Raw genomic sequence first — 24,923 nt, forward strand, 5'->3', positions numbered from 1 at the left:
AGAAAACGCTTAGCATGACGCTTGGTACATAGTAAATGGTAAATATTATTGGAAGGGATTATTATAATCAAGAGTAAGTGTAGGTGGTAGTTAAGAGGCAGATCCTGGAGCCGGATTGCTAAATTGGAATCCCAGCTCTGCCACTGAATGTGAGAATAATGGTAGCTACCTCAAAAAGTTTTGTGAGGAATAAATGAAGTATCAAATGTAAAGCACTTAAAATAGTTTTTATTAGCTGTTAGTATTTACCTGCCTGCCAGCCATTCTCATTTAGCGAATATTCTCGGAAATTTTTTTTATGCCAGGTACCGTGCTGGGCACTAGGTATACCTGAAATAAAGGACAGTGGGTTCATGCTCTCAAGGAGCCCCACAGTCTAGTGCATTGTAAGGGCTCCTACATATACTCTGGAGCAGGGAAGCTGGAGTAGTAATCTCCCTTGGGGATAGGAGGAAGATGACATTTGACTGAGTCTTTAAGGAGGAGGAGTGATTTCCAGGCGGATAAGAGCATTTCAGGTGAAAACAACATCTTATGCAAAAGCACTGAAACCAGGAAGGTTCTAGCTTACAAAATAGAACTCACTGTGGTTCAGGCCCTCCTCTACTTCTGGAGGCTCATTTCTCACTCTACATTCTCCCTGTTTCAGTGTTGAGTTTTTCTCTGCCTGGACCACTCTTCTCATACCTCTTCTACTGGCTAACTCTTATTTTAACCCTCAGGTCTCTGCTTAAAAATTACTTTCTCAAAGAGATTATCTCTGAGAAATTGTCCCTGCTTTTCTTCATCACCGCCAACTAGACTAGATTTCCTCATAGCACCCTGCACTTTTTTTTTTTTTTTTTTTTTTTTTGCGGTACGTGGGCCTCTCACTGTTGTGGCCTCTCCCATTGCGGAGCACAGGATCCAGACGCGCAGGCTCAGCGGCCATGGCTCACGGGCCCAGGCGCTCCGCGGCATGTGGGCTCTTCCCAGACCGGGGCACGAACCCGTGTCCCCTGCATCGGCAGGCAGACTCCCAACCACTGCGCCACCAGGGAAGCCCTGCACTTTTCTTTTATAACTACATCAGGACTACTTGGTACTATATAGTAAACTCCCTGAGGACAGGGATTGTATTTGGTTCACAGTTGTAACCCCAGCACCTAGCACAGTCCCTAGCATATAGTATGGGGTTAATGAGTTAAAGGAGCAGTAGATTGTGGCTAGATGACGAAGGATCTTAAATGTCAGAGAGCTGTGGGTCTTATCTTTCAGCAAGAGGGAAACGGTGTGGCTAAAGAGTCTTGAAAACAAGGGAGTTTTGAGCAGATAGAGGAGTTGAAATTTTCTCAGCACCTGGATTTAGATAGCATTTTGCAAAGTCTTTGGTTTTGGATAGTTTTCTTTGAGCTAATAGCTTTAACTTCTCAGAATTTAGCTTCTAACAGGTTATTTCTGTTCTCTGATTTGCAATTTAACTGAAAAAGGCTTTGGTCAAAATGGTTTCCAAAAGAAGACTCCCAACATCTGAGGATAAAGAGAACCTGACAGAAGATGCCTCTAGTAAGTGTCTAGTCATTTGTTGCTTTATTTCCTGTAGCAAATGTGTGAGGCACTAAAAGGTTATAAAGTTCCTGTTTTCAAGTGCTGGAGTCACCAAGGCTTAATGGATGGGGCACACAGAATCTAGCATCAGGAGATTTGGAATGAAATTTCTGCCTCTAATTGCATGTATGACTTTGGGCATGCCCATAGTCTGTGAGTTTCAGTCTCTACGTACGTAGGAGGAATCTACATACATAAGAGCTTAACTATTGTACATCCTTTAGGTGCTGGGGCACAAAGATATGACATAGTCTATACCCTTTATTTTTTATTTTTATTGTTTTTAAAGGATCTCTGGATTGGGTTGTATTTTAAACAAGCTCCCCCACTTCCCACCACTTTTTAAAAAATATTTATTTATTATTATTATTTTTAATTTTTGGCCGCATTGGGTCTTAGTTTTGGTACACAGGATCTTCGTTGCAGCATGTGGGATCCTCCTCTGCTGTGTGAGGGCTTCTCTCTAGTTGTGGCATGTGGGCTTAGTAGTTGCAGTGGATGGGCTTAGTTACCTTTTGGCATGTGGGATCTTAGTTCTCTGACCAGGGATCGAACCCGCGTCTCCTGCATGGGGAGGCAGAATCTTAACCACTGGACCGCCATGGAAGTCCCTTACCTTTAAAAATCTTATGGTCCTCTTTCCTGCCTTAAAAATGATGATCTAGATAAATGCTATGATGGCGATGTATAAAGGAAAAGTATCATATCAAAGCAAGCACACCAGAGGCAAAGAAAGAGTACAGAAGCTGTCCATGTGAGAATGCAGTTGACAGAAGCCCTAAGAGTTCCAATGAGAAGAGGTTGATAGTCTTTCATTCATCACACTCATCCACTCTATTAAGGCAATTCTAACGTTGCTTCATTAAGGGAGAAGAGTAGATAATCATACTTAACTTCAGGTACCTTTTTTGTTTTTTTTTGTTTTTTTTTTTATTAAATGTTAAATTCTCTAAAATTGCAAATACTCCTTTTTATTTTTTATTATTATTTTTTTTTGTGGTACGCCGGCCTCTCACTGTTGTGGCCTCTCCCGTTGCGGAGCAGAGGCTCCAGACGCGCAGGCTCAGGGGCCATGACTCACGGGCCTAGCCGCTCCGCGGCATGTGGGATCCTCCCAGACCGGGGCACGAACCCGTGTCCCCTGCATCGGCAGGCGGACTCTCAACCACTGCGCCACCAGGGAAGCCCACCTTTTTGTTTTTGTTTGCTTATTTTTTTATTATTTCTTATGGATTGAAAGCCTTGGGATGAAATCAGTCTGGGCTTTGTACTCAAAGATATGATGTAGGAGAACCTGCTGCATTCTTTCTACCTCTATATCCTGATCGTTGGTTCTCAAACTTTGGTGTGCGTCAGGATCTTTACCTGGAGAGCATATTAATAATTCAGATTCCCATGCTCCATCCCTGAAATTTTGATTCTGTAGCTCTGGGACATGACCTAAGAATATGCTTTTAGTAAGCTTCCCAGTGATTCCAACACTGTGGTTTGTAGACCACATGAGACACCCTGACTGCTTTAGAATTTGGCTGGAAAACATTTCTCTGGTCATTCTTGTTAGAGGTGGCACATTTTGAATTCTTCAAATGAAAACTCAGTAAGTGAAAATAATTCAATTTGTTGATTGTTCTATTTGTTTGTTTGCAAGCCATTATTGCTGACACTTGTTAGGGAGAAAATTGCACAGCAGCATCAGTTCCAGTATAGTTCTTCAGGAACCCATCAACTTTCCTCTTAGGGTTATTGTTCTAGGGTTTACATTTTAACCTTTGCTTTACTATTTGTCACATTCTTGAAAATTTTGTCTACTTTCAGAAGCCAGGAAAGAGCCGCTTTCCAAAAAGACAAAGAAATCTCATGTTCATAATGAAGTTGAAGAAAATAACAGTGTCTTTGTAAAGCTTCTTAAGACATCAGGAATTACTCTTAAAACAGGAGAGAGTCAGAATCAACTAGGTAATATTTTAATCAAAATCTTTTGTCTGGGTATAGTGAATGGGCTCAGAACTGAATCATGGATTTTCTAGAGAGGCAATGAAGATTAGAAATGGGAACACCATCTGTCTTGAGATAAGGATGAAACTGAAATTGCTTTTTAGAGAATGTTGTTATTCTCTTTGGTACTGATTAATGCATATTAAGTAAGGTATGTCTAATCCTTTTTTTTTTAAGGAAGAATGTTATGTACTAGTATTACTTTATGTTTTCTTGTGAAAAAATAAATTAATACCTAGAGAGCAATTAAATCTGTGTCAGAATAATTTCAGAAGAAAATTTATAAAGCCATATAAGGCCCTACTTTGCGGGCATAGATTATTCCATCCAGCTAAGGTTTTGGCTTTCTTTATTTTTTAAGAATACTTAGTAGCTATCCTTTATAAAAGCTAATTCTGTTTTGCCGTGGGTTTATAAGAGTTGGCTCTGAAATTAGGTTGGAAATATCTTTATTGGTTTCATCAGACAGGAACCTAGGTCTTAGGAAAGTAAAACTCTGGTAGGAAGTGTTGAAGACACTGGGGACCAACTAGTCTTCTTTTCTCATAGCTGTGGATCAAATCATTTTCCAAAGGAAACTCTTTCAGACTCTGAGGAAACATCCTTCTTATCCCAAAGTATGTATTTTCTCCTTAGTATTTTTGTTTTTGCCAGCAGTGCTCTGGAATTGGGAGTTTAAAGACACTAGCATAAAGTTGAATAGGCTTGAATGATTTTAGCTAATTGACAGCAAATGTTAAACTAAAAATCTTACGCTTTTTTTTTTTTTTTTTTTAATGTCACTAAGATAATAGAAGAATTCGTTAGTGGCCTGGAGTCTTACATTGAGGACCAAAACAGTTTCAGGAACTGCCTTTTGTCTTGCGAACATCTGCAGGATGAGGAAGCCAGGTGTGGAGACGAAGCACTGGACTGTTGCTGAAATTTAGTCTGTTACACTTAACTGGATTGGGAGGTGGGGTTGGGGCAGAATGCGATTTTTTGGAATTTTACTTTTGATTTATAGCTCTCTTTTCCTCAAAGTTTTAACCTAACCTTTAAATTATTAAGTTTATGATAACAAGACTAAGAACCAGAATGTTTTCTAGAATGTGTCTCACCTGTGTTGATACAGTTTCAACTCCACTTGTCTGTGACTTAAAAGCTATCTTCTCATGTTCTGTATTTCTTATCTACCAGGATAGTTTCTCCTTAAAAATTACATAGTTAACCAATTTTACAGAGAAAGGATAATAAAAACATTAAAAGAAAATCAAAATAGAAAACCAATCTCTCCTTTTTTTTTTTTTTTTTTTTTTTACAGCATGGGCACATCTTACTGTAAGAGCCTCATTAAATTGCTTCTGGGGATTGACATATTACAGGTGAGACTGTGCCACTTTTTCTGTGGACATTTATTTAATGGATGTGATTTGTGGTGTATGCCCAAGTGTAAGTGGCTGGAGCACAGGGCAGAGCAGGGTTAATGGGAGAGTTTGGGTTTGCAACAGGTTACCACAGCCCTGTTACTGACATGAATCTTGTAGGGCAATATCTGTGGCTTTGGACTGAGCTGATAAACCCAATACATCTTGAAGCTTCATTTATCCTGGCGGCCTCTGATTCCTGTTTTGTAAAGCTTCATCCTGTGTGTTCTGAGTACCTTGTATATCTCTGCCATATTCACATCTGCATCATCTCCCATTTAGCTTCGTATTTGCTTATTAACTAGATCTTTCCCTTTTCCTCCTCCTTTCTCTCTTAATTTATTGATTAGACAATCAGTGAGATGTTTTAAACATCTCAAATTATAGAAATGTATATACAATGAAAAGTCTCCCTCCCACCCTGTCCTTCATTTTTCCTCTTTTCTTCTCTTGCACTGTTGATCTTAATTCCTTTTCATTGGAAATCTTGAATATAATTTAGTTAGCTTAAATCTCAGAGCTCTCTTGTTCCTCCAAAGAGAAATCTTTTCTTGCAAACTATTTGATAATCTGTTAAGGCCTGCATTTCATAGGTTAACAATTGTCATCATAATTAATAATGTTTTTGATTATCTGATTATTTTAATGTTGCCTTGATAGTCATTTTGTAATTTTTCAGAGGACAGGTTATTGATAAATCTTTGTATTCCAACAGGTTATATTCAAAATATAGGCAGCATTCATGTAGACATACTTTTTTGTTTTTAAATCTTTATTGGAGTATAATTGCTTTACAATGTTGTGTTAGTTTCTGCTGTATAACAAAGTGAATCAGCTATATATATATATATATATATATATATATGTATATCCCCATATCCCCTCCCTCTTGCGTCTCCCTCCCACTCTTCCCTATCCCACCCCTCTAGGTGGTCACAAAGCACTGAGCTGGCCTCCCTGTGCTATGCAGCTGCTCCCACTATTTTACATTTGGTTGTAATATAAGTACATGCCACTCTCTCACTTCATCCCAGCTTACCCTTCCCCCTCCCCGTGTCCTCACATACATTCTCTACGTCTGTGTCTTTATTCCTGTCCTGCCACTAGGTACATTAGAACCATATATATATTTTTTTAGATTCCATATATATGTGTTAGCATACAGTATTTGTTTTTCTGAGTGACTTCACTATGAATGACAGACTCTAGGTCCATCCACCTCACTACAAATAACTCAATTTTGTTTCTTTTTATGCCTCATTAATATTCCATTGTATATATGTGCCTCATCTTCTTTATCCACTCCTCTGTCAGTGGACATTTAGGTTGTTTCCATGTCCTGGCTATTGTAAATACTGCTGCAATGAACATTGTGGTACATGACTCTTTTTGAATTATGGTTTTCTCAGGGTATATGCCCAGTAATGGGATTGCTGGGTCATATGGTAGTTCTATTTTTAGTTTTTTAAGGAACCTCCATACTGTTCTCTATATTGGCTGTATCAATTTACATTCCCACCAGGTGGACATTCTTATAATGAGGATTTCAATTAGGCAGAGTTTTTCCTCCAAGAACTCTTGTTGGAGAGAATTACAGCTAATTATACATTTCTGTTGTACATTTCGAGACAATCTCCTAACTCCCTATGTCTTCTTTTTTAGCCTGCCATTATCAAAATCTTATTTGAAAAGTTGCCAGAATTTATTTTCAAAAAGTAAGTGGAGTTACTCTGGAATGCTCAAAGTGCCCTGGTGTACTTAGGTTTCTCTCTGAAAAGGTTGCTCTGAAGCATCATTGGTATGTCTGAAGATCATATTTATTATGCCTCCAGATTCTTAAATGACTACTGAAGTTTTACTGGGGTGACTTTCTTTGAAATTTCATCTATTTATATGTCCATGTATTCCTAGGATACACACTAAACTGGTAATAGTGGTTGTCTCCCAGGAGTGGAGCCACTTGGCTGGAGTTATATATTCTCTGAATACTGTTCTTTACCTTTTCAATTGTATACTGCATATGAGCTACCATTTTTAAAAATTTACTTTAAGGGAATTTCCTGGCGGTCCAGTGGTTAGGATTCCGGGCTTTCACTCTCTTGGGGCCTGGCTTTGATCCTTGATCGGGGGAACTGAGATCCTGCAAGCTGCGTGCTGTGGCCCCCCCAAAAAATTCTTTTTTACTTTTCTTTTTTTTTTTCTTTTTTACTTTAAAAAATAACTAAGGGACTTCCCTGGTGGCGCAGTGGTTAAGAATCTGCCTGCCAATGCAGGGGACGCGGGTTCAAGCCCTGGTCCGAGAAGATCCCACATGCCGCAGAGCAACTAAGCCCGTGGGCCACAACTACTGGGCCTGCACTCTAGAGCCCGCCAGCCACAACTACTGAGCCCACGTGCCACAACTACTGAAGCCCGCGCACCTAGAGCCCATGCTCCGCAACAAGAGAAGCCACTGCAATGATAAGCCCGCGCACTGCAATGAAGAGTAGCCCCCGCTCACCGTAACTAGAGAAAGCCTGCGTGCAGCAACGAAGACCCAATGCAGCCAAAAATAAAAATGAATAAATTTACTTAAAAATAGTAATAATAAAAAATAACTAAGAGAAAAAAAGAACAGCCTAACAGATAAGTACATAAAGGTCATGAATAGACAATTCACGGAGAAGAAATATGAGAGCATTAAACACTTTTTTTTAATGCTCAAGTTCATTAATAATCAAATACAACAATTTCAAACAATAAATAGAATTTTTTTCCCTCGCGAAGGATCTCCCTTGTTGAGTGCGATGAACAGGCTGCTCATACATCACTGGTAAACATATAAAGCAGTGTAATTACTCTGAAGGGCAGTAGGTTGTGTGTATCAAAACCTAAGATTTTGCATACCCTTTAATGTTCAGCCATGCCTCCAAATTTATCCTAAGGCAATACCTATGAATGAAAACAGTAATGAATAATATTACTGTTTAAAGTAACAAAAATTGTAAACTGAGATGTTCAACTATAGGAGATTGGTTAAGTAAATTAGGTATATCCACATAATGGAATATCATGTGGACATTAAAAATTATAAAGAGGATTATTTAATACCATGCATTAATTGAAAAAACAGGCTACAAATCAGTATTTACAGTTCCACTCAGTATTTTGTTAAAGGTACATACATACACATTTACATAGATACATATACGCATGTATATCAATGGTGGACCTCTCTGGGAGAGAGGATTTAGGTAATTTTTATTTCCTCCTTTTTAATATGTGCTGCTTCTAGGTCTTGTATGTAACAATAGTAAACTTGAAGATTTATCTTTAGAAATTTATGATTTGCCTGAATGGCATGCACTATGCTTTGTGTCCTGGCTAAGTCTTTTTTAGCAGTTAAATTTGTCTATAGTAAACAAAGACTGAGAATGCTGTCAAGAAGAGGAGCTGGAGGTGGTCCAAAAGTTAGATATAGGAGGCTGGGAAGAAGGCAGAGACTGTCATTTTAGGGGAAATAATACTAGAAAGTTATTTATAATAATTTATTATATTAATGATAATTAATAAGTATTGTTATATTAATGATAATACTAATACTGAGCCAACTTCTCTGCATCCATAAATGGTTTTCAGTACTTTGACATAGTCTAAATCTGAAAATCTTCTGTTTCCATAGTGGTAAAAATTACTTGCATTTTTTGGTACTTTATCAAATTGATGTAATTAGTTTTTAACCTCTTATTTTATTTATTTATTTAGTTTTAAACTTTATTTAATTTATTTTTTTATTTATTTTGGCGGCTTTGGGCCTTGTGCACAGGCGTTCTCTAGTTGCCGCGAGCAGGGGCTACTCTCTGTTGCGGTGCGTGGGCTTCTCATGGCGGTGGCTTCTGTTGCTGCAGAGCACGGGCTCTAGGCGCACACGCTCAGTAGTTGTGGCTCGCGGGCTCTAGAGCGCAGGCTCAGTAGTTGTGGCACACGGGCTTAATTGCTTTGCGGCATGTGGGACCTTCCCGAGCCAGGGCTCGAACCCGTGTCCCCTGCATTGGCAGGCGGATTCTTAACCACTGCACCACCAGGGAAGTCCCCATTGTTTACCTTTAAAAACAATTTATCTTACTCAATTTGTTAAAGTTTGTTACATTTATTTTTTTTAATTGTTCATATATTTTAAGAGATACTCTCCAGACTTTTCTTCCCCTCTCTAAACCCTCCCCACATATAGCCACTAATAGTTTAGTGCGTCTTCCTCCAGACATCTTTCTCAACATACATAAGCATATGTCTCATGCTTTTTTTTGTATTACCTGTGTGTTTAGCACAGTGTGCAACGCATGGTAAGTGTTTAGTAAATGTTAACTGAATGGCTGAAATGTTATATGCAGTATTAATGCTTGCTGCTGTGTAAGTCAGAAAGGCTACTTTCCTGACTTCTCATACATCCTAACATTCAGCGTGAACAGTGATGGACTCAGCATGCCTCGACTCATCATCAATCAACTGAAGTGGCTTGACAGAGTTGTGGATAGTAAGGTATGTTGGGGACTTTTTCTGTCTCTTGGATTTATAGAGAGTGTGTTTTCCACACTTAACCAAACTTTTGGCATTTGCATGATATTTTTTCCTTTCTAAACAAAGAATTCATATTTTTCTATCCATTATCTTTTTTAGCTTTAATAATTTGAAAACCATGGTTATTTCACCCATTAAATTTCTCTAAAATAAGAAGTGTATCTAATTATGATGACTGGATGTCATTTATTAAATAAATATTTGGAAGGAATTCATTAACTTCTCAAAGTACAGAGATTATTATTATGTTTTATTTCTCAAAAGCAATGAGATCCAAAACCATCCTACTTCACTGCAAATGTGTTACTTTAATTACATATTGAGGAAGATTTCTTTGGGTTTATGTTACTTGTTATTAAGCACCTTGGTAAAGTTGAATCTGTTTTGAGCCTGTTGCTTAAGGCCCATTTCTTTTCAGAGTTCTTAAATCATTCTACTAATTTTTGTCAGACATTCAAAGGCTAAATCTTTATTTGGAAGAACATGAGTTTTGGAATCTCATCTGGGCTGGAATTTTGGGTCTGCCACTTATTAATTGTGTATCTTTGAGCAACACATACCCCCTACATTTTAAAAATGGGAATACAGTTGTGAAGATTAAGTGAAATAAAGACAGTAGAAATGGGAAAAAAAAAAAAGCAAAAGAGCCCCCAATTGTTGGACTTCCCTGGTAGTCCAGTGGTTAAGACTCTGCACTCTCCCTGCCAGGGGCCCAGGTTCAATCCCTGGTCGGGGAACTAATATCTCACAAGCTGCTCGGTGCAGCCAAAAAATTAAAAAAAAAAGAAAGAAAAAAAAGTATTAAATAATATGACATCCAGCCTATTTTTTTCTATGTACCATCTCATGTGTGAAAATCTCTGGGTCACTTGCCTCTCTGATTTTAGGCTTTGAGCTTGAGTGTGTGTGTAGTTGTCATATTGTACACAAAATAATTCCAGCTCTACATTTCATGAGTAGGAGGTCTTTCTCTATTCTGGGTAATGTTACAATTCTAATAGTCTCCTCCACTGCAGGATCTCACCACCAAGATCATGCAGCTAATCAGTATTGCTCCAGTGTACCTGCAGCATGACTTTGTCACCAGCCTACCTGAGATCCTAGGGGATTCCCAGCATGCTGATGTGGGGAAAGAACTCAGGTGGGTAAGCACCTCGTTGGCATCTTAAGCAAGACTTCACTTTGGGAGCCTTATCACTGCAGTATAAAAAGAGTAGTAATAATGTGTTTCTTTTTTTTATAAAAGAGGATGATACCCATCTTTCTAGGGTGTGGAATTTGACTTGCTTTTCTAATAATGAGTGGTTTTTTTTGGCTGCGTTGTGTTTTTGTTGCTGCGCATGGGCTTTCTCTAGGTGCGGCGAGTGGGGGCTACTCTTCGTTGCGGTGCACGGGCTTCTCATTGCGGTGGCTTCACTTGTTGCTGAGCACAGGCTCTAGGCACGCAGGCTTCAGTAGTTGCAGCACACAGGCTCTAGTTGTGGCATGTGGGCCCTAGAGTGCACAGGTTTCAGTAGTTGTGGTGCGTGGGCTCAGTAGTTGCAGCATGTGGGCTTAGTGGCTCCACGACGTGGGATCTTCCTGGACCGGTGATCAAACCCGTGTCCTCTGCATTGGCAGGTGGATTCTTAACAACTGCGCCACCAGGGAAGTCCCTGGTTTTTAAATTTTATTTATTTATTTATTTTTGGCTGTGTTGCGTCTTCATTGCAGTGCGTGGGCTTCTCATTGTGGTGGCTTCTCTTCCTGCAGAGTACAGACTCTAGGTGTGCGGGCTTTAGTAGTAGTGGCACGCGGGCTCAGTAGTTGTGGCTTGCGGGCTCTAGAGCGCAGGCTCAGTAGTTGTGGCGTACAGACTTAGTTGCTCCACGGCATGTGGGATCTTCCCAGACCAGGGCTCGAACCCGTGTCCCCTGCAATGGCAGGCGGATTCTTAACCACTGGGCCACCAGGGAAGCCCCAATGAGTGTATATTTGAGTAGATCCATATACTTTCTTTCTTTTCTAATAATGAGTATATATTTGAGTAGACCTGTGTATCTGTCATGAATATGAAGTCTGGCTTAGGATTAGGTGTATAAATTTGGTCTGCAGAGACATAAACATTATTCCTTTGTTTTGTTAACATTTTCTCTATCCAAGGGTGTCCTCCATCTTGACTGCACATCCACATAGTTTGTGGAGATTATTAAACATCAACTTCTTTGGTCCCTAAATGATTCATTCTAATGCACATTGCTGTGTCAGATCTATTGCAGACATCCATTGCTTACTAACGTTTACGTGAAAAATACTAATTGATAGGGCAATAATGAAGAAGAGGAGAACAATATCACTACATAATTTTATTTCTGTTTTAATGCAACCATGTATTTATCCTAGAAGTAGTTAAAAACTTCCAATTTGTTATACCTCCTTTTCTATGGTTGTCTGTAAAGCTGTCTCCAAAAATGTCCAGTGATTTCTTGCTTTTGTGCTTTTGGGCAGGATGCTCCTTCTGTGTATAGCACTGTATATACCCCACTTTGCCTGCTTGTCCTTTTGTATAACCTTTTCTTAGGATCCATCACTGTCCTTCTCTACTGTGTGCTACTGTAGAACCCTACTACTTACGTCTATCATGTTTATCACACTTCACTGTAATTGTTGTAGGTTTTCTTTTTCCTTTTCTCAGGAAGGATATATACTAAACTCAGTAGTGGTTTCCTCTGAGTAGTGGGGATGATAAGGTAGGGCTTCTTGTTTCTGCTTTGTTTATTGTTTGAATTTTTCAAAATGAGCATTTTTTTTAAACCAAGAGAATGTTAATGAAACATACTATAAATAGAATTTAATTGGAACTAAGTATATCCTCTCTTCCTATACCTTGAGTGATTTTCCCATCATTATTTGCCCAGCTCTGTTAAAATTTGCACAACTTCTCTCTTTCTCCTATTCACAGTGACCTTCTAACAGAGAATACTTTGCTCACTGTCCCAATCCTGGATGTCCTCTCTAGCCTCCAACTTGAGCCGAAGCTCCTGACTAAGGTAGGGAGGACTCTGCTCTCCAGAAAGAGTGCCAGCTTGCTTGCTTCCCAGAACCAGTGTCAATTAGTCATTGCCTTGGACCAATCGTATATAATGAAAATTTCATTTTGAAACAATGCTGAATGACGTTTGCTCTCTTTTTTCTTTTCAGTGAATTTCATATGCCATACTATGATAGATTAACTGCTCATTTTTAATCAGTGTGTTTTAGTGGAAATCTTCTGTATTGCCTGTATAGTTACAAACTGCTCCCATAAGAATAACAACTTTTTATGCCTTCCTCTAGCCAGTGGAAAATTCAGACTCCAAAATTAAGAGAAGAAGACTTTCATGTTTATCACCTGTCTGTTTTTGAAGAAGCTGTAGCGTTAAAAATTGAAAGCTTGTAATTTGGAAAAAAAAATAAAATGAGACGTTTTTCTTCCAAAATTACAAGTGAGAAAACTGAGTGAGAGAAATAATTTTTCTGATTTTACCTAACGAGTCAGTACTAGATTGAGGCATTAACATGAAAATATGTAAGGTTTTTGTGCTTTTTATGTTTAGGTCCGCCAGTTAGTGATGGGTAAGCTGTCGTCTGTCATGTTGGACGATTTACCTATGATCATCAAGTTCATTCTTCATTCCATAAGAGCCACGGATGCACTTGAGGTACCCTACTGTTTCCCAGCACTGTAGGCAGCTAGATCCTAGAGAGTACAGGGGATAGCAGTGGTGCCCTTGTGAAACTCAGAAGTCAAAAAAAGACTAACCTTGAGGAAGATACATCAAGATAAATTATTTAAATTAATCGGTTCAAATTGCTCGTCTCTGTCCCGAAACTAATTGATAATGCTGATTAATCCAGCAGGGGAGAGAATGGAGCTACTAGCCAGACTTGTTCTATATAAGCTACTACAGGTTATATTTGCTATTTCAGTGTAATGCCTGAAGGAATTCTGAAATTTTAAAGAGCATGACAGGGACTTCCCTGGTGGTCCAGTGGTTATGAATACACCTTCCAATGCAGGGGACACGGGTTCAATCCCTGTTGGGGAACTAAGATCCCATGTGCCACGGGGCAGCTAAGCCCATGTGCCACAACTGCTGAGCCCACGCACCACAACTAGAAAGCCCATGTGTCACAACTACAGAGCCCATGCACTCTGGAGCCCGAGCACCACAGCTAGAGAGAAGCCCACACGCCACAACGAAAGATCCCACATGCTGCAACAAAAGATCCTGCATACCACAACTAAGACCTGATGCAACCAAAAATAATAAATTTTTTTTTTTTTTTGTGGTACGCGGGCCTCTCACTGTTGTGGCTTCTCCCGTTGCGGAGCACAGGCTCTGGACGCACAGGCTCAGCGGCCATGGCTCACGGGCCCAGCCGCTCTGCGGCATGTGGAATCCTCCCGGACCGGGGCACGAACCCATGTCCCCTGCATCAGCCGGCGGACTCTCAACCACTGCGCCACCAGGGAAGCCCATAAATATTTTAAAAAATAATAAAAAAAGTAAAGAGCATGGCATACTATACTCACATTAGCTATTTTCATCAGCTGCCTTTTTCAAAATGCCTTGTTTAACAATACATTTAATTAAATAAGTAAAACACTTTATATATTTTTGTCTGTGTCAGGTCTTAGTTGCAGCACATAGGATCTTTCGTTGTGGCACGTGGGCTCTTCTCTTGGGGCACGTGGGCTTCTCTGTGGTTGTGATGCACAGGCTCCAGGGTGTGTGGGCTCAGTAGTTGCGGCGCACAGGCTTAGCTGCCCTGTGACATATGGGATCTTACTTCCCTGACCAGAGATCAAACCTGTGTCCCCTGCAATGGAAGGTGGATTCTCAACCACTGGATCACCAGGGAAGTCCTGACAATACATTTAATTTAATAATTCTTCTTCCTCAGTCTTTCAGGAAAATGTTATGGTTTTTCTATTGAAAGAATAGATTGTGCCTGTCTGCTGTGAATGAGCAGAACACATAGCTAATATTTATTTGCCGTAGGTAATTTCTGAGCTTCGGGAGAAATTGGATCTGCAGCATTGTATTTTGCCATCGTTGTTGCAGGCTTCTCAAAGCAAGGTGAAAAATAAAGGACAAAAAAGGTATAAACTCATGGAAAGTTATCACTGTTTTTCTCACATAGGCAAGGAAAGTTTTCTGACGTTTCTTCTGAATCCCGGACAGAAGATCTTAATACTTAACAACTACAAATAGTGGTAGTAGTATTACAATTGTGTACTACTATATAGTTTTTCAAATCATAATTCTATGTATAAGTATCTGTATGTGTGTGTGTGTGTGTGTGTGTGTGTGTGTGTGTGTGTGTGTGTGCGCGCGTACTCCCTTTGCTCGGCAGATCAATTCCAGATAGACTGCAGTACAGTTTTACTAGCCAGTGTACACATGAAGTTGTGACTTGTTTTAAGGCACGTGGCTAGTAAGCAGGAACCACAGGTTCCTCTGTGGTAAGTGGAAGAATGATTTTTTTTTCCCTCTGCTACATGTAGTTCTTCAGGAAATCAAGAAAACAGCGGTCAAGACTGTGTTATTCTTCTCTTTGATGTAATAAAGTCAGCTGTTAGATATGAGAAAATCATTTCAGAAGCCTGGATTAAGGTGAGTGAGATCTTTAAACATTGAGGAAGAAATGGGTGGCAATCAGTGACAGATATGTAAGTAAAGGTAGGTTGAAATAAAAGTCTTAAAAGTCAGTCGAGTAGAAATAATAGATGATGGTTGCCAGATGGGCAGATTGGTTCTCAGATCAGAGAACAGAGCATGCTGAATAAGGCGAAAAATGTTCTTATGTGTTGTAATATTTTTGTAACCCTTGTTTTTGCAGGCAATTGAAAACACCACCTCAGTGTTGGAACACAAGGTACTGTTCATGTACTATGAATTTTAAGTCTTACAGATGTAAAATTAGTGATATTGGCTGGCTTTCCTTCCTGCTGTTTCCTCTGGCTCCTTCCAGTCATCCCTTCTGTGACTTTTGTAGCTGCTCTAATAAACATTAGCTGCCTGAGGAAGATGATCTGAAGGGGTGACTTGCCAGATGGTCTTTATTCTGGCAATAAAATGAAATAAAATATCCATAAGGGGAAATAGTAACATTCCAAGCAGGCATAATGAGTTGCAGTCAAAGAAGCTGAGTCCCCCGCCCATGAGGAGGTGAGAACTAGAGTCGCCTGGGTCATGAGTTAGGTATTCAGGCCCCTCTGTCTGTCTGATTGCCCTTCCTCCCACCACATGGAATTGTCAAGATAGTGGCATTTCATGTTTCACTTTCCTTTACCTGACAGAACTGAATCAAATATTCCATCTACTCTCAGGGCAGTGGTACTGAATCTGTCTTAAATCTGGAGATACTTTCTTCAGTCAAGAAGACAGATGATTGAATTTCTTGTGTACTGATTGGTTCCCTTTAAGGATTTTCTTTAGTTGGAATCTCTTGTTTTGTAGAGTTTTGTTAGTTGGATTATCCAGTTGTTAGATGACTATTTTAAAAGCTGCTGTGATACTGAATAAAACAATGAGAAACTCAATAATTTTTTGTGGTTGCCAGGTTGAGGGTGGGTAGGGAATCAGAATATCTAAGACAACGGTTTTATTATTGCATAACCCTTGACCTCCTGCATAGCTGTTTTTACAGATTTCTGATCATTGTATAAATATAATTTTGTATTCTGATTTTTTTTCTCTTCACATTGTGTCATAAACATTTTGCATGCTTCTGCATTATATTTATTGTCTTTTTTTTTTTTTCGGCCACGCCATGCCACATGCAGGATCTTCCCCAACCGGGAATTGAACCCATGCCCCCGGATTGGGAGCATGGAGTCTTAACCACTGGACTGCCAGGGCAGTCCTTTTATTGTCATTTTTAATAACTGTATTGTGTTCTGCTATAATCTGTCAGAATTTTGGTGTCTGAGTTGGGCCTTCGGTGAAGGGATGTCTCAAGTAATTTATTGTTTTTGCTTTTATTAATTAGAACATCTAACATTTATTAAAATATCTTTTCTCATTAATTGAGATATAATTGACATTTTATATTAGTTTCAGGTGTACAATGTAATGATCTGTTACTTGTATATATTGCAAAATGATCACCACAATACGTTGTTAATGTCCATCACCATACATAGCTACCATTTTCTTTACTTGTGATGAGAACTTTTAAGGTCTGCTCGCTTAGTAACTTTCAAATGTGCAATACAGTATTATTAACTATATTCACCATGCTGTACATTACACCCCCATGACTTATTTATTTTATAACTGAAATTTGTACCTTTTGGCCCCCTTTACCAACTCCCTACCAACTCCCTACCCCTACCTCTGGCAACCACCAATCTGTTCTCTGTATTTGTGAGTTCATTTTTGTTTTAGTTTTTAGATTCCACATATAATTGAAATCATACACTATTTGTCTTTCTCTGTCTGACTTATTTCACTTAGCATAATGCCTTCAGTGTTCATACATGTTGTTGCCAATAGCAAGATTCGTTATTTTTTATGGTTGAATAATATTCTAGAGAGAGTGTGTGTGTTTATATCACATTTTCTTTATCCATTCCATCAATGGACACTTGGGTTGTTTCCATGTCTTGGCTATTGTAAATAATGTTCTAATGAACATGGGGTGCAGATATCTTTGTGAATTAGTGTTTTTTGTTTTCTTCAGATACGTAGCCAGAAGTGGAATTGCTGGATCTATAGTAGTTCTATTTTTATTTTTTTGAGGAACCACCATACCGTTTTCCGTAGTGGTTGCATCAATTTACATTTCCACCAACAGTGCACAAGGGTTCCCTCTTCTCTACATCCTTGCCAACATATGTTATTTTTTGTCCTTTTGATGATAGCTGTTCTAACAGGTGCGAAGTGATATCTCATTGTGGTTTTGATTTACGTTTCCCTGATGATTAGTTATGTTGAGCATCGTTACATGGAGGTTGGCTATCTATATGTCTTCTTTGGAAAAATTTCTATTCAGATTCCCTGTCCATCTTTTAATTGGATTGTTTGGTTTTTTCCTTTTGAGTTGTGTGAGTTCCAAGTAATTTGTGTTTTTCTTTTTTGTCTTGCTTGACTTTTTAACTTCTCTGTCTTTCTGTCTCTCTCTCTGTCTCTCTCTCTCTCTCTCTTTTTTTTTTTTTTTGCGGTACGCGGGCCTCTCACTGTTGTGGCCTCTCCTGTCGCGGAGCACAGGCTCTGGACGCGCAGGCTCAGCGGCCATGGCTCACGGGCATGTGGGATCTTCCCGGACCGGGGCACGGCAGGCGGACTCTCAACCACTGCGCCACCAGGGAAGCCCATCTCTCTTTTTTAAAAAATATTTTTCTGTTACTTGGCAGCTGTAACTCTTTATTTATTTATTTGGCTATGTCAGGTCTTAGTTGCGGCATGTGGGATCTTTTGTTGCGTTGTGCGGTCTTCTCTCTAGTTTTAGCACACAGGCTCAGTAGTTGCAGCCCTTGGGCTCTCTGGTTGTGGTGTGCAGGCTCAGTAGTTGTGGCGCATGGGCTCTAGAGCGCATTGGGCTCAGTACTTGGCGGGCATGCGGGCTTAGTTGCCCTGTGGCATATGGGATCTTAGCTCCCCGACCACGGATCGAACCTGCATCCCCTGCGTTGGACGGCAGATTCTTAACCACTGGACAGCCAGGGAAGTCCCTCTTTTTTTTTTTTTAAACATAGGTAATACAAGCTAATTGCGGAGAAAAAAAACCCCACAAGTAATCTAAATATGTGTAAAATAAAGTTTACCCCCACTCTCTGTGCCACTCTTCATGGATAATCATTCTTCCAGATTTTTTTCCTATTCATATACAAGTTGTATGTGTGTGCAAGTGCAGGCACACTCACTTTTATACATATTTGTACTTGTATATTATTTTTACAAAAATAGAATTACTATGATTATTGCAGGTTGCTTTCTTTTGCTTCACAATATGTCGTGAATGTCTGTCAAAAAATATATCCTATCTCATTTTTTAAAATTTTTTTTATTGTTTAATTAAAAAAAATATTTTTGGGGGGCACACCACATGGCATGTAAGATCTGTTTCCTTACCAGGGGTCAAACCTGCGCCCCCTGCATTGGAAGCATGGAGTCTTAACCGCTGGACCACCAGGGAAGTCTCTAGCCTATCTCTCTCTCTCTCTCTCTCTCTCTCTTTTTTTTAAATAAATAAATTTATTTATCTATTTATTTATTTTTGCCTGCGATGGGTCTTTGTTGTGGTGCATGGGCTTCTCATTACGGTGGCTTCTCTTGTTGCGGAGCATAGGTTCTAGGCGTGAGGGCTTCAGTAGTTGTGGTGCACGGGCTTAGTTGCTCTGCAGCATGTGGGATCTTCCCAGACCAGGGCTCAAACCCGTGTCCCCTGCATTGGCAGGCTGATTCTTAACCACTGCGCCACCAGGGAAGTCCCCTATCTCATTTTTAATGGCCATATAATATGCTGAAAATGACCATCATCATAATTTTTATAACCTTTTTCATATTGACAGACATTTACAGACTGTCCAACTTTTCACAAAGTAATTTTCCTAATAATAATGAAAATTTATAGTGAAGTTGGCAAGTGACTTAATCTTTTTTTCCATAATAAATGTGAAGCTATTCAAAGTTATTTCTGTAATAATACTACTTTTGCTTGTATTCCAATATTCTTTTAAAAGGTACCAGTGGTTAATAGTTGTGGCACTTTATTGCTCTGAAAAATATTTCTGGGTTTTATGAAAACATAGGTACTCCCATGAGAGTATGTTGAGCAAATGAGTATTCTTTGTTTTAATGGGAAAAAGTTGAGAGCTGCTGTTTTGTTGTAGTAAATGTACTGATTTATTAAACTGTTTTCATGTTGTTGCATATTTATTGACAACAGGTTCTTGACCTGGCAATGCTTTTCATCATCTATAGCACCAACACTCAGACAAAGAAGTGCATTGAGAGGGTGCTAAGAAATAAGATTCGATCAGGCTGCTTTCAAGAACAGCTGCTACAGAGTACATTCTATATTCATTACTTGGTAAGTGTCAGAATAAGACAGCATCAGTCTTAAAGTTTTAGAGAGGTTGTTTTAACCTTTCCTACCCAGTGTGGGAATGATGACACCACCAGCTTTGCTGGGTGTAGATGTTTGGCAGGGAGCTCAGTATATTTCAAAACATAGTAGGATTATTACTTACCTTGATTGAGACATTATAATGTTAATCAAATCAAACTAAGATCGGTTTTCATCTTTTTAGCAAAAAAGTCACAAAATTGGTTTATGTTGAACTTACTAGACTCAAACCCCGAATTCTTTTTTTATAGGAAATATTGCAATTCAGGTCTTCTAATGACATATTTATATAACTTTATTTTTAACCTAGAATAGAAAACTTTACAGCTCCCTTATAAAACGTCATCTTAGTTTCAGCCCATTGTTCAAGCCCATTGAGACTTTTGAATCTTAATTTTATGTTAATCATTTTAATTGTCTAGCTGTCTATGATCTGCAACTTTGATAAACTTGCCTTCTGTATCCTTTTTTAAGTAGTTTCTAAAAACCCCTGAGTATAACAGGATCAGAGGAATGCTAATAGAGATGTAATTTTGTATCTATTGAACCATCACTGTTTAGCCATTCAGCACTATGACCCTGAGATGATCATTCCTGTTGAAATATAAACCATTTGAATTGGAATTTTATAATCTAGGAATGGTGTTTTCCAGGTGAATATTCAGGATATTAATAGTGTATATAGCTTCTTAGAAAACTGGGTGAACCAGAGGTTTAGGACCTGACTTAGGAACTAATGAGAATATGTAGCTGCGTCTTAAGACTTTATATTTATGGGCTTCCCTGGTGGCACAGTGGTTACGGATCCACTTGCCAATGCAGGGGACACGGATTCGAGCCCTGGTCCAGGAAGATCCCACATGCCACGGAGCAACTAAGCCCGTGCGCCACAACTATGGAGCTTGTGCTCTAGAACCAGCAAGCCACAGCTACTGAAGCCCTCGCGCCTAAAGCCTGAGCTCCACAGCAAGAGAAGCCACCACAATGAGAAGCCTGTACACCACAACAAAGAGTAGCCTCCGCTCGCTGCAACTAGAGAAAGCCTGTGCGCAGCAGCAAAGACCCAATGCAGCCATAGATACGTACATACATACATACATACATACATAAATAGACTTTATATTTAGGAATGGATTTAAAGTTTGTATTATTTTATCTTACAGTTCTTTCTGTGCTTATTTCTGCTATGATACATGTTTTGGGCTATAATTTTGCATAGGGCAGAAACCATATATAATTTTTATTGCATTTTCCTCAGTAAAGCATTATACCCATTTCAGTGCTTAATTTAAGATTTTGTTTTAATTGTGATGATATCAGTAAAGAAACTGGACATAACAACTCATTATTTATTCTGGTTCCATTAATGTCCACCTATACTACCTTCTTGGTAGGACATGATCAGTTCTCCTCTTGATGTTCTTTAAAAGAAATCAGTTTAATTAGCATTGAACCTTATAGACTGATTTCAAATCATAACCAAGGCAGAGGAGACCTGCTATATCCCCAGGGAGGCAGTATGATTAAGTGAGGATATTGGGATTTAGAAGATATGGATTCTAGTTCCAAACTGGGCAGATAGGAGCAGATTACCAGCTATTAGGCTTGTGGTTTAAATTCCTTGAGCTTACAGGTCAATTCTTACCCGTACGTTGAATCTCACTGATCCTGAGAGAAACTCAGAATGGTGAAGGATTATTCTGAGTAAAACAAAGATTAAAGTTCCTTAAGTTAAAATGAGAATTGGGGAGAACTCTGACATCTTAATAGGGTTAGCAATAGCAACTCTAGATGCTGTGATAACTAAGTTTCTCCCACAGCTTCATTTCTCTCTACTCTTCCCTCCTCAAGGTTCTTAAGGATATTTGTCCATCCATTTTGTCACTGGCGCAGAGTTTGTTGCACTCCCTAGACCAGAGCATAATTTTGTTTGGCAGTCTCCTATACAAATATGCATTTAACTTTTTTGACACTTACTGCCAGCAGGTATGTTGAAATGTTTATTTTGGGAAGGAGGGAACAGGGAAAAGGAAAGAAATGCAATTCCAGGTGACTTGCATGTGATCTTATGTTTTTATTTCTTCTTGTTTGGAAGACATTGAAGGAGAAAGAACTCTGAACTGGGAGTTGGGAAAACTTAATTCTAGTCCTAGTCTCAAAATGAGATTGGACTTGAGGATCTAACTCTGTGTTTTGAGCTTTAAAATTCTCTGAGTCTAAAATAAGGTCCAGCTCCAGTCAACTTCAAACAAACATTGGCTTAAAGGGCTGGGGTTATCGTGCAATTTTCAGAGTACAGTAATGGCAGTTTTAAACTTAGCTCTAAATAATCAACTGCCAATTGATCCTGGAGTTGTTCTCTAGAAAAAAGTGTGGTGGAAAAGAAATGAAGGAGAAATGCCTGAGGGCCTAACCCTGTTCCCATGAACACAGGACGCCAAATTTAGTAGCACATATCCAGTCAGGGAGGGCTGTACTTATGGAAAGTGATTATGAAAACAAAGTGTCTTATTTTGTATTGTTTATGTATGCTATACCTTTATTAACAACATTAAAGCACATTTGAATGGAACTTTTAAAAATGAAGACAAAATTTTTTAAATTTAAAACAGAACTATAGACTCAGCTGGCATGAGATAGCTACTGCACTCGAGAAAACCATGTGACTCAGTGTGGAGCAGCAGTATAAAGGAAAGGGAGAATGACATCTAAAACTTTTGGGGGGAATCATCTTAATGTCGTAGAGACAACATCATTACCCATGTTTACTTGAAACATACAAGTCTAACTTGTAAAAACCTTTAGCTCCTTGAGTGCTACCTTTTCAGTAAATTTCAATAGATTAAGTACAACCACAACTTAATGGGTAATATTTAACCCATATGAGAAAAAGAAAAAGACTACGCCAGGGAGCAAAATCAGGAGGGTTTAGACAGTGCTCACTGGTAAATTATGGGAAATAAGTGAAGACTGGATGGTAGTGTTGTTAGAGTGACATAATCCTAAACCTCCTGAATCTAACATTAATGAAAACTAGTTAATAGAATTAGATGATGGGATGGGGTGGGTTGGGATTTTAACCAAGTTGAGATTGGAATGGCCTCTGGCATGAACCTCTTTAGATGACCATACCATATTTTAGCTTCACACTGTCCTGTTGACTCTTCTCTGTATAGGAAGTGATTGGTGCCCTGGTGACCCATATCTGCAGTGGGAACGAAGCTGAAGTTGATACTACATTGGATGTCCTCCTAGATTTGGTAGTTCTAAACCCATCTGCTATGAGGCTGAATGCTGTCTTTGTGAAGGTATTTAGTCCTACCACTGACATACTGAATCATTTTTTTTTCTTGCATATATTTGAGAGGTACCTGATATCTATGTTAGTTAACAGCAATTTATTTTGTACTCTAGATATTGAGCACTGTAATTGGTAGAAGCAGGTGATAATGGAGGTGAGGGTGATGGGGCAAATAATAGAAAAAATAACTCATCTATCTTTGTATTAATTCATTCAGTGAATACTTGTTTTTACCTAACCATGTGCCAGGCTCTATTCTGGGTGCTGTGGATATAAAAGTTAGTCTTTGCCTTTGATGATAGAAAGTAAGACACATAAGTAAGTCACTATAAATACATGATGAATTCTCTAATAACGTGCTGTAGATATACCAGAGCAGGAATAATTAACTGGAGAAGTCTTTAAAGAAGAAATAACATTGGAGTGATTCTTGAAGGATAGAGATTTGACAAGAAAAAGTAAGGGAAGTACATCTAGGCAGAGAACAGTTTGAACAGAAGCAAATTGGCACCACCCACGTCCATGGTGTGCCTGAGGGATGACAGGTAGATTAGCATGGTTGGCGGATAGGATAAGGTGAGCGCTGATGGGAGATGAGGACATAGGACAGGGCCAGATTATGAAGGATCTTAAATACTATGCTAAAGAGTTGCAACTGTATTTTATGGACAAGAGGGAGCTTGTTACAAGTTTTTGTGTTTTTTTTTTAATTCATTTTTTTATTTTTAGTGCGTTGGGTCTTCGTTGCTGCACGTGGGCTTTCTCTACTCTTCATTGCTGTGTGTGGGCTTCTCATTGTGGTGGCTTCTCTTGTTGCGGAGCACAGGCTCTAGGCGTGCGGACTTCAGTAGTTGTGGCTCGTGGGCTCTAGAGCGCAGGCTCAGTAGCTGTGGCGCACAGGCTTAGTTGCTCTGTGGCATGTGGGATCTTCCCGAACCAGGGATCGAACTCGTGTCCCCTGCATTGGCAGGCGAATTCTTAACCACTGCCCCACCAGGGAAGTCCCTTGTTACAGGTTTATAATGAGGGTTTGACATAATCAAGTCTGGGCTTTGAAAGATAACTATGTAGGCCCTGTTATCCCCATTTTACAGATGAGAAAACTGAGGCTTTGCCCAAGGTCAAAAAGTAAGTAGTTCCCCTGTGACTCTTTCCGTATCTGTAGAGGATGAATAAGTAATTCATGGAGTAGAAGCTGAGAAATAAGGTCAGAGACATAACTTTTGGCAGAATATTGTTTTCACTAAGAAAAAGAGAAGTGTGGAGAAAAAGAATAGGAGGCGGGGCTTCCCTGGTGGTGCAGTGGTTGAGAGTCCACCTGCCGATGCAGGGGACACGGGTTCGTGCCCCGGTCCGGGAAGATCCCACATGCCTCTGAGCGGCTGGGTCCGTGAGCCATGGCCGCTGAGCCTGCGCGTCCGGAGCCTGTGCTCCACAACGGGAGAGGCCACAACAGTGAGAGGCCTGTGTACTGCAAAAAAAAAAAAAAAAGAAAAAAGAAAAGGGGAACTAGGAGGAGGTATGTTAGCATGACTAAGCAGAACATCAACCCTTTGGGCTCTGAGCATAGTTTTAGAGAACTGGAGCTTTTGTGGAACAGATGCTTGGCTATCTGTGTGTGCCTCTTATGAGGATTTTAATTTTTTTATTTAAAGGAAAAAAATGTTACTTGCTAATCTCATCATTGGCATTTTTTTGTCCCAGGGCATACTAGACTATCTGGATAATATGTCACCCCAGCAAATACGAAAACTCTTCTATATTCTCAGCACACTGGCATTTAGCAAACAGCATGAAGCCAGCAGTCACATCCAGGTAAGAGGCAGTGTGTTGAGAAAGAATCTTTTAAACCTCTTCAATTGAAATTTGCTGAACAAAATTACTGCAGCCTGTGTAGTGGTAGGAATAGAGTACATAGCTGTAGTCCTAGCATTTGTTTATTCTTTTCTTACTACAAACATTAGGTGTCTACTGTGTGC

General features: G+C 39.4%; 1 protein-coding gene across 6 annotated transcripts in view; it reads left to right on the plus strand.

Annotated features, from left to right (window-relative positions):
• Positions 1-1,481: 1,481 nt before the first annotated feature.
• The window catches only part of FANCD2 (FA complementation group D2), a gene marked incomplete at its 5' end in the record, with an annotated part of 54,816 nt that continues 31,374 nt past the window's right edge, over positions 1,482-24,923 (plus strand). For 5 of the 6 annotated variants that reach the window (XM_082663249.1, XM_082663251.1, XM_082663250.1 and 2 more), the window contains 17 exons: positions 1,482-1,545; positions 3,403-3,543; positions 4,132-4,199; positions 4,370-4,473; positions 4,886-4,946; positions 6,651-6,703; positions 9,428-9,506; positions 10,562-10,686; positions 12,487-12,574; positions 13,121-13,225; positions 14,570-14,670; positions 15,076-15,184; positions 15,411-15,446; positions 19,464-19,607; positions 21,495-21,629; positions 22,820-22,951; positions 24,649-24,759. In XM_082663249.1, coding sequence (XP_082519375.1) covers positions 1,482-1,545; positions 3,403-3,543; positions 4,132-4,199; positions 4,370-4,473; positions 4,886-4,946; positions 6,651-6,703; positions 9,428-9,506; positions 10,562-10,686; positions 12,487-12,574; positions 13,121-13,225; positions 14,570-14,670; positions 15,076-15,184; positions 15,411-15,446; positions 19,464-19,607; positions 21,495-21,629; positions 22,820-22,951; positions 24,649-24,759 — 1,656 coding nt within the window. The remainder of the gene's footprint in view (positions 1,546-3,402; positions 3,544-4,131; positions 4,200-4,369; positions 4,474-4,885; positions 4,947-6,650; positions 6,704-9,427; positions 9,507-10,561; positions 10,687-12,486; positions 12,575-13,120; positions 13,226-14,569; positions 14,671-15,075; positions 15,185-15,410; positions 15,447-19,463; positions 19,608-21,494; positions 21,630-22,819; positions 22,952-24,648; positions 24,760-24,923) is intronic. The other variant, XM_082663254.1, reaches the window with a different exon arrangement.

The sequence above is a fragment of the Grampus griseus genome (assembly GCF_964374135.1).
Source record: "Grampus griseus genome assembly, chromosome: 10".
NCBI lineage: Eukaryota > Metazoa > Chordata > Mammalia > Artiodactyla > Delphinidae > Grampus > Grampus griseus.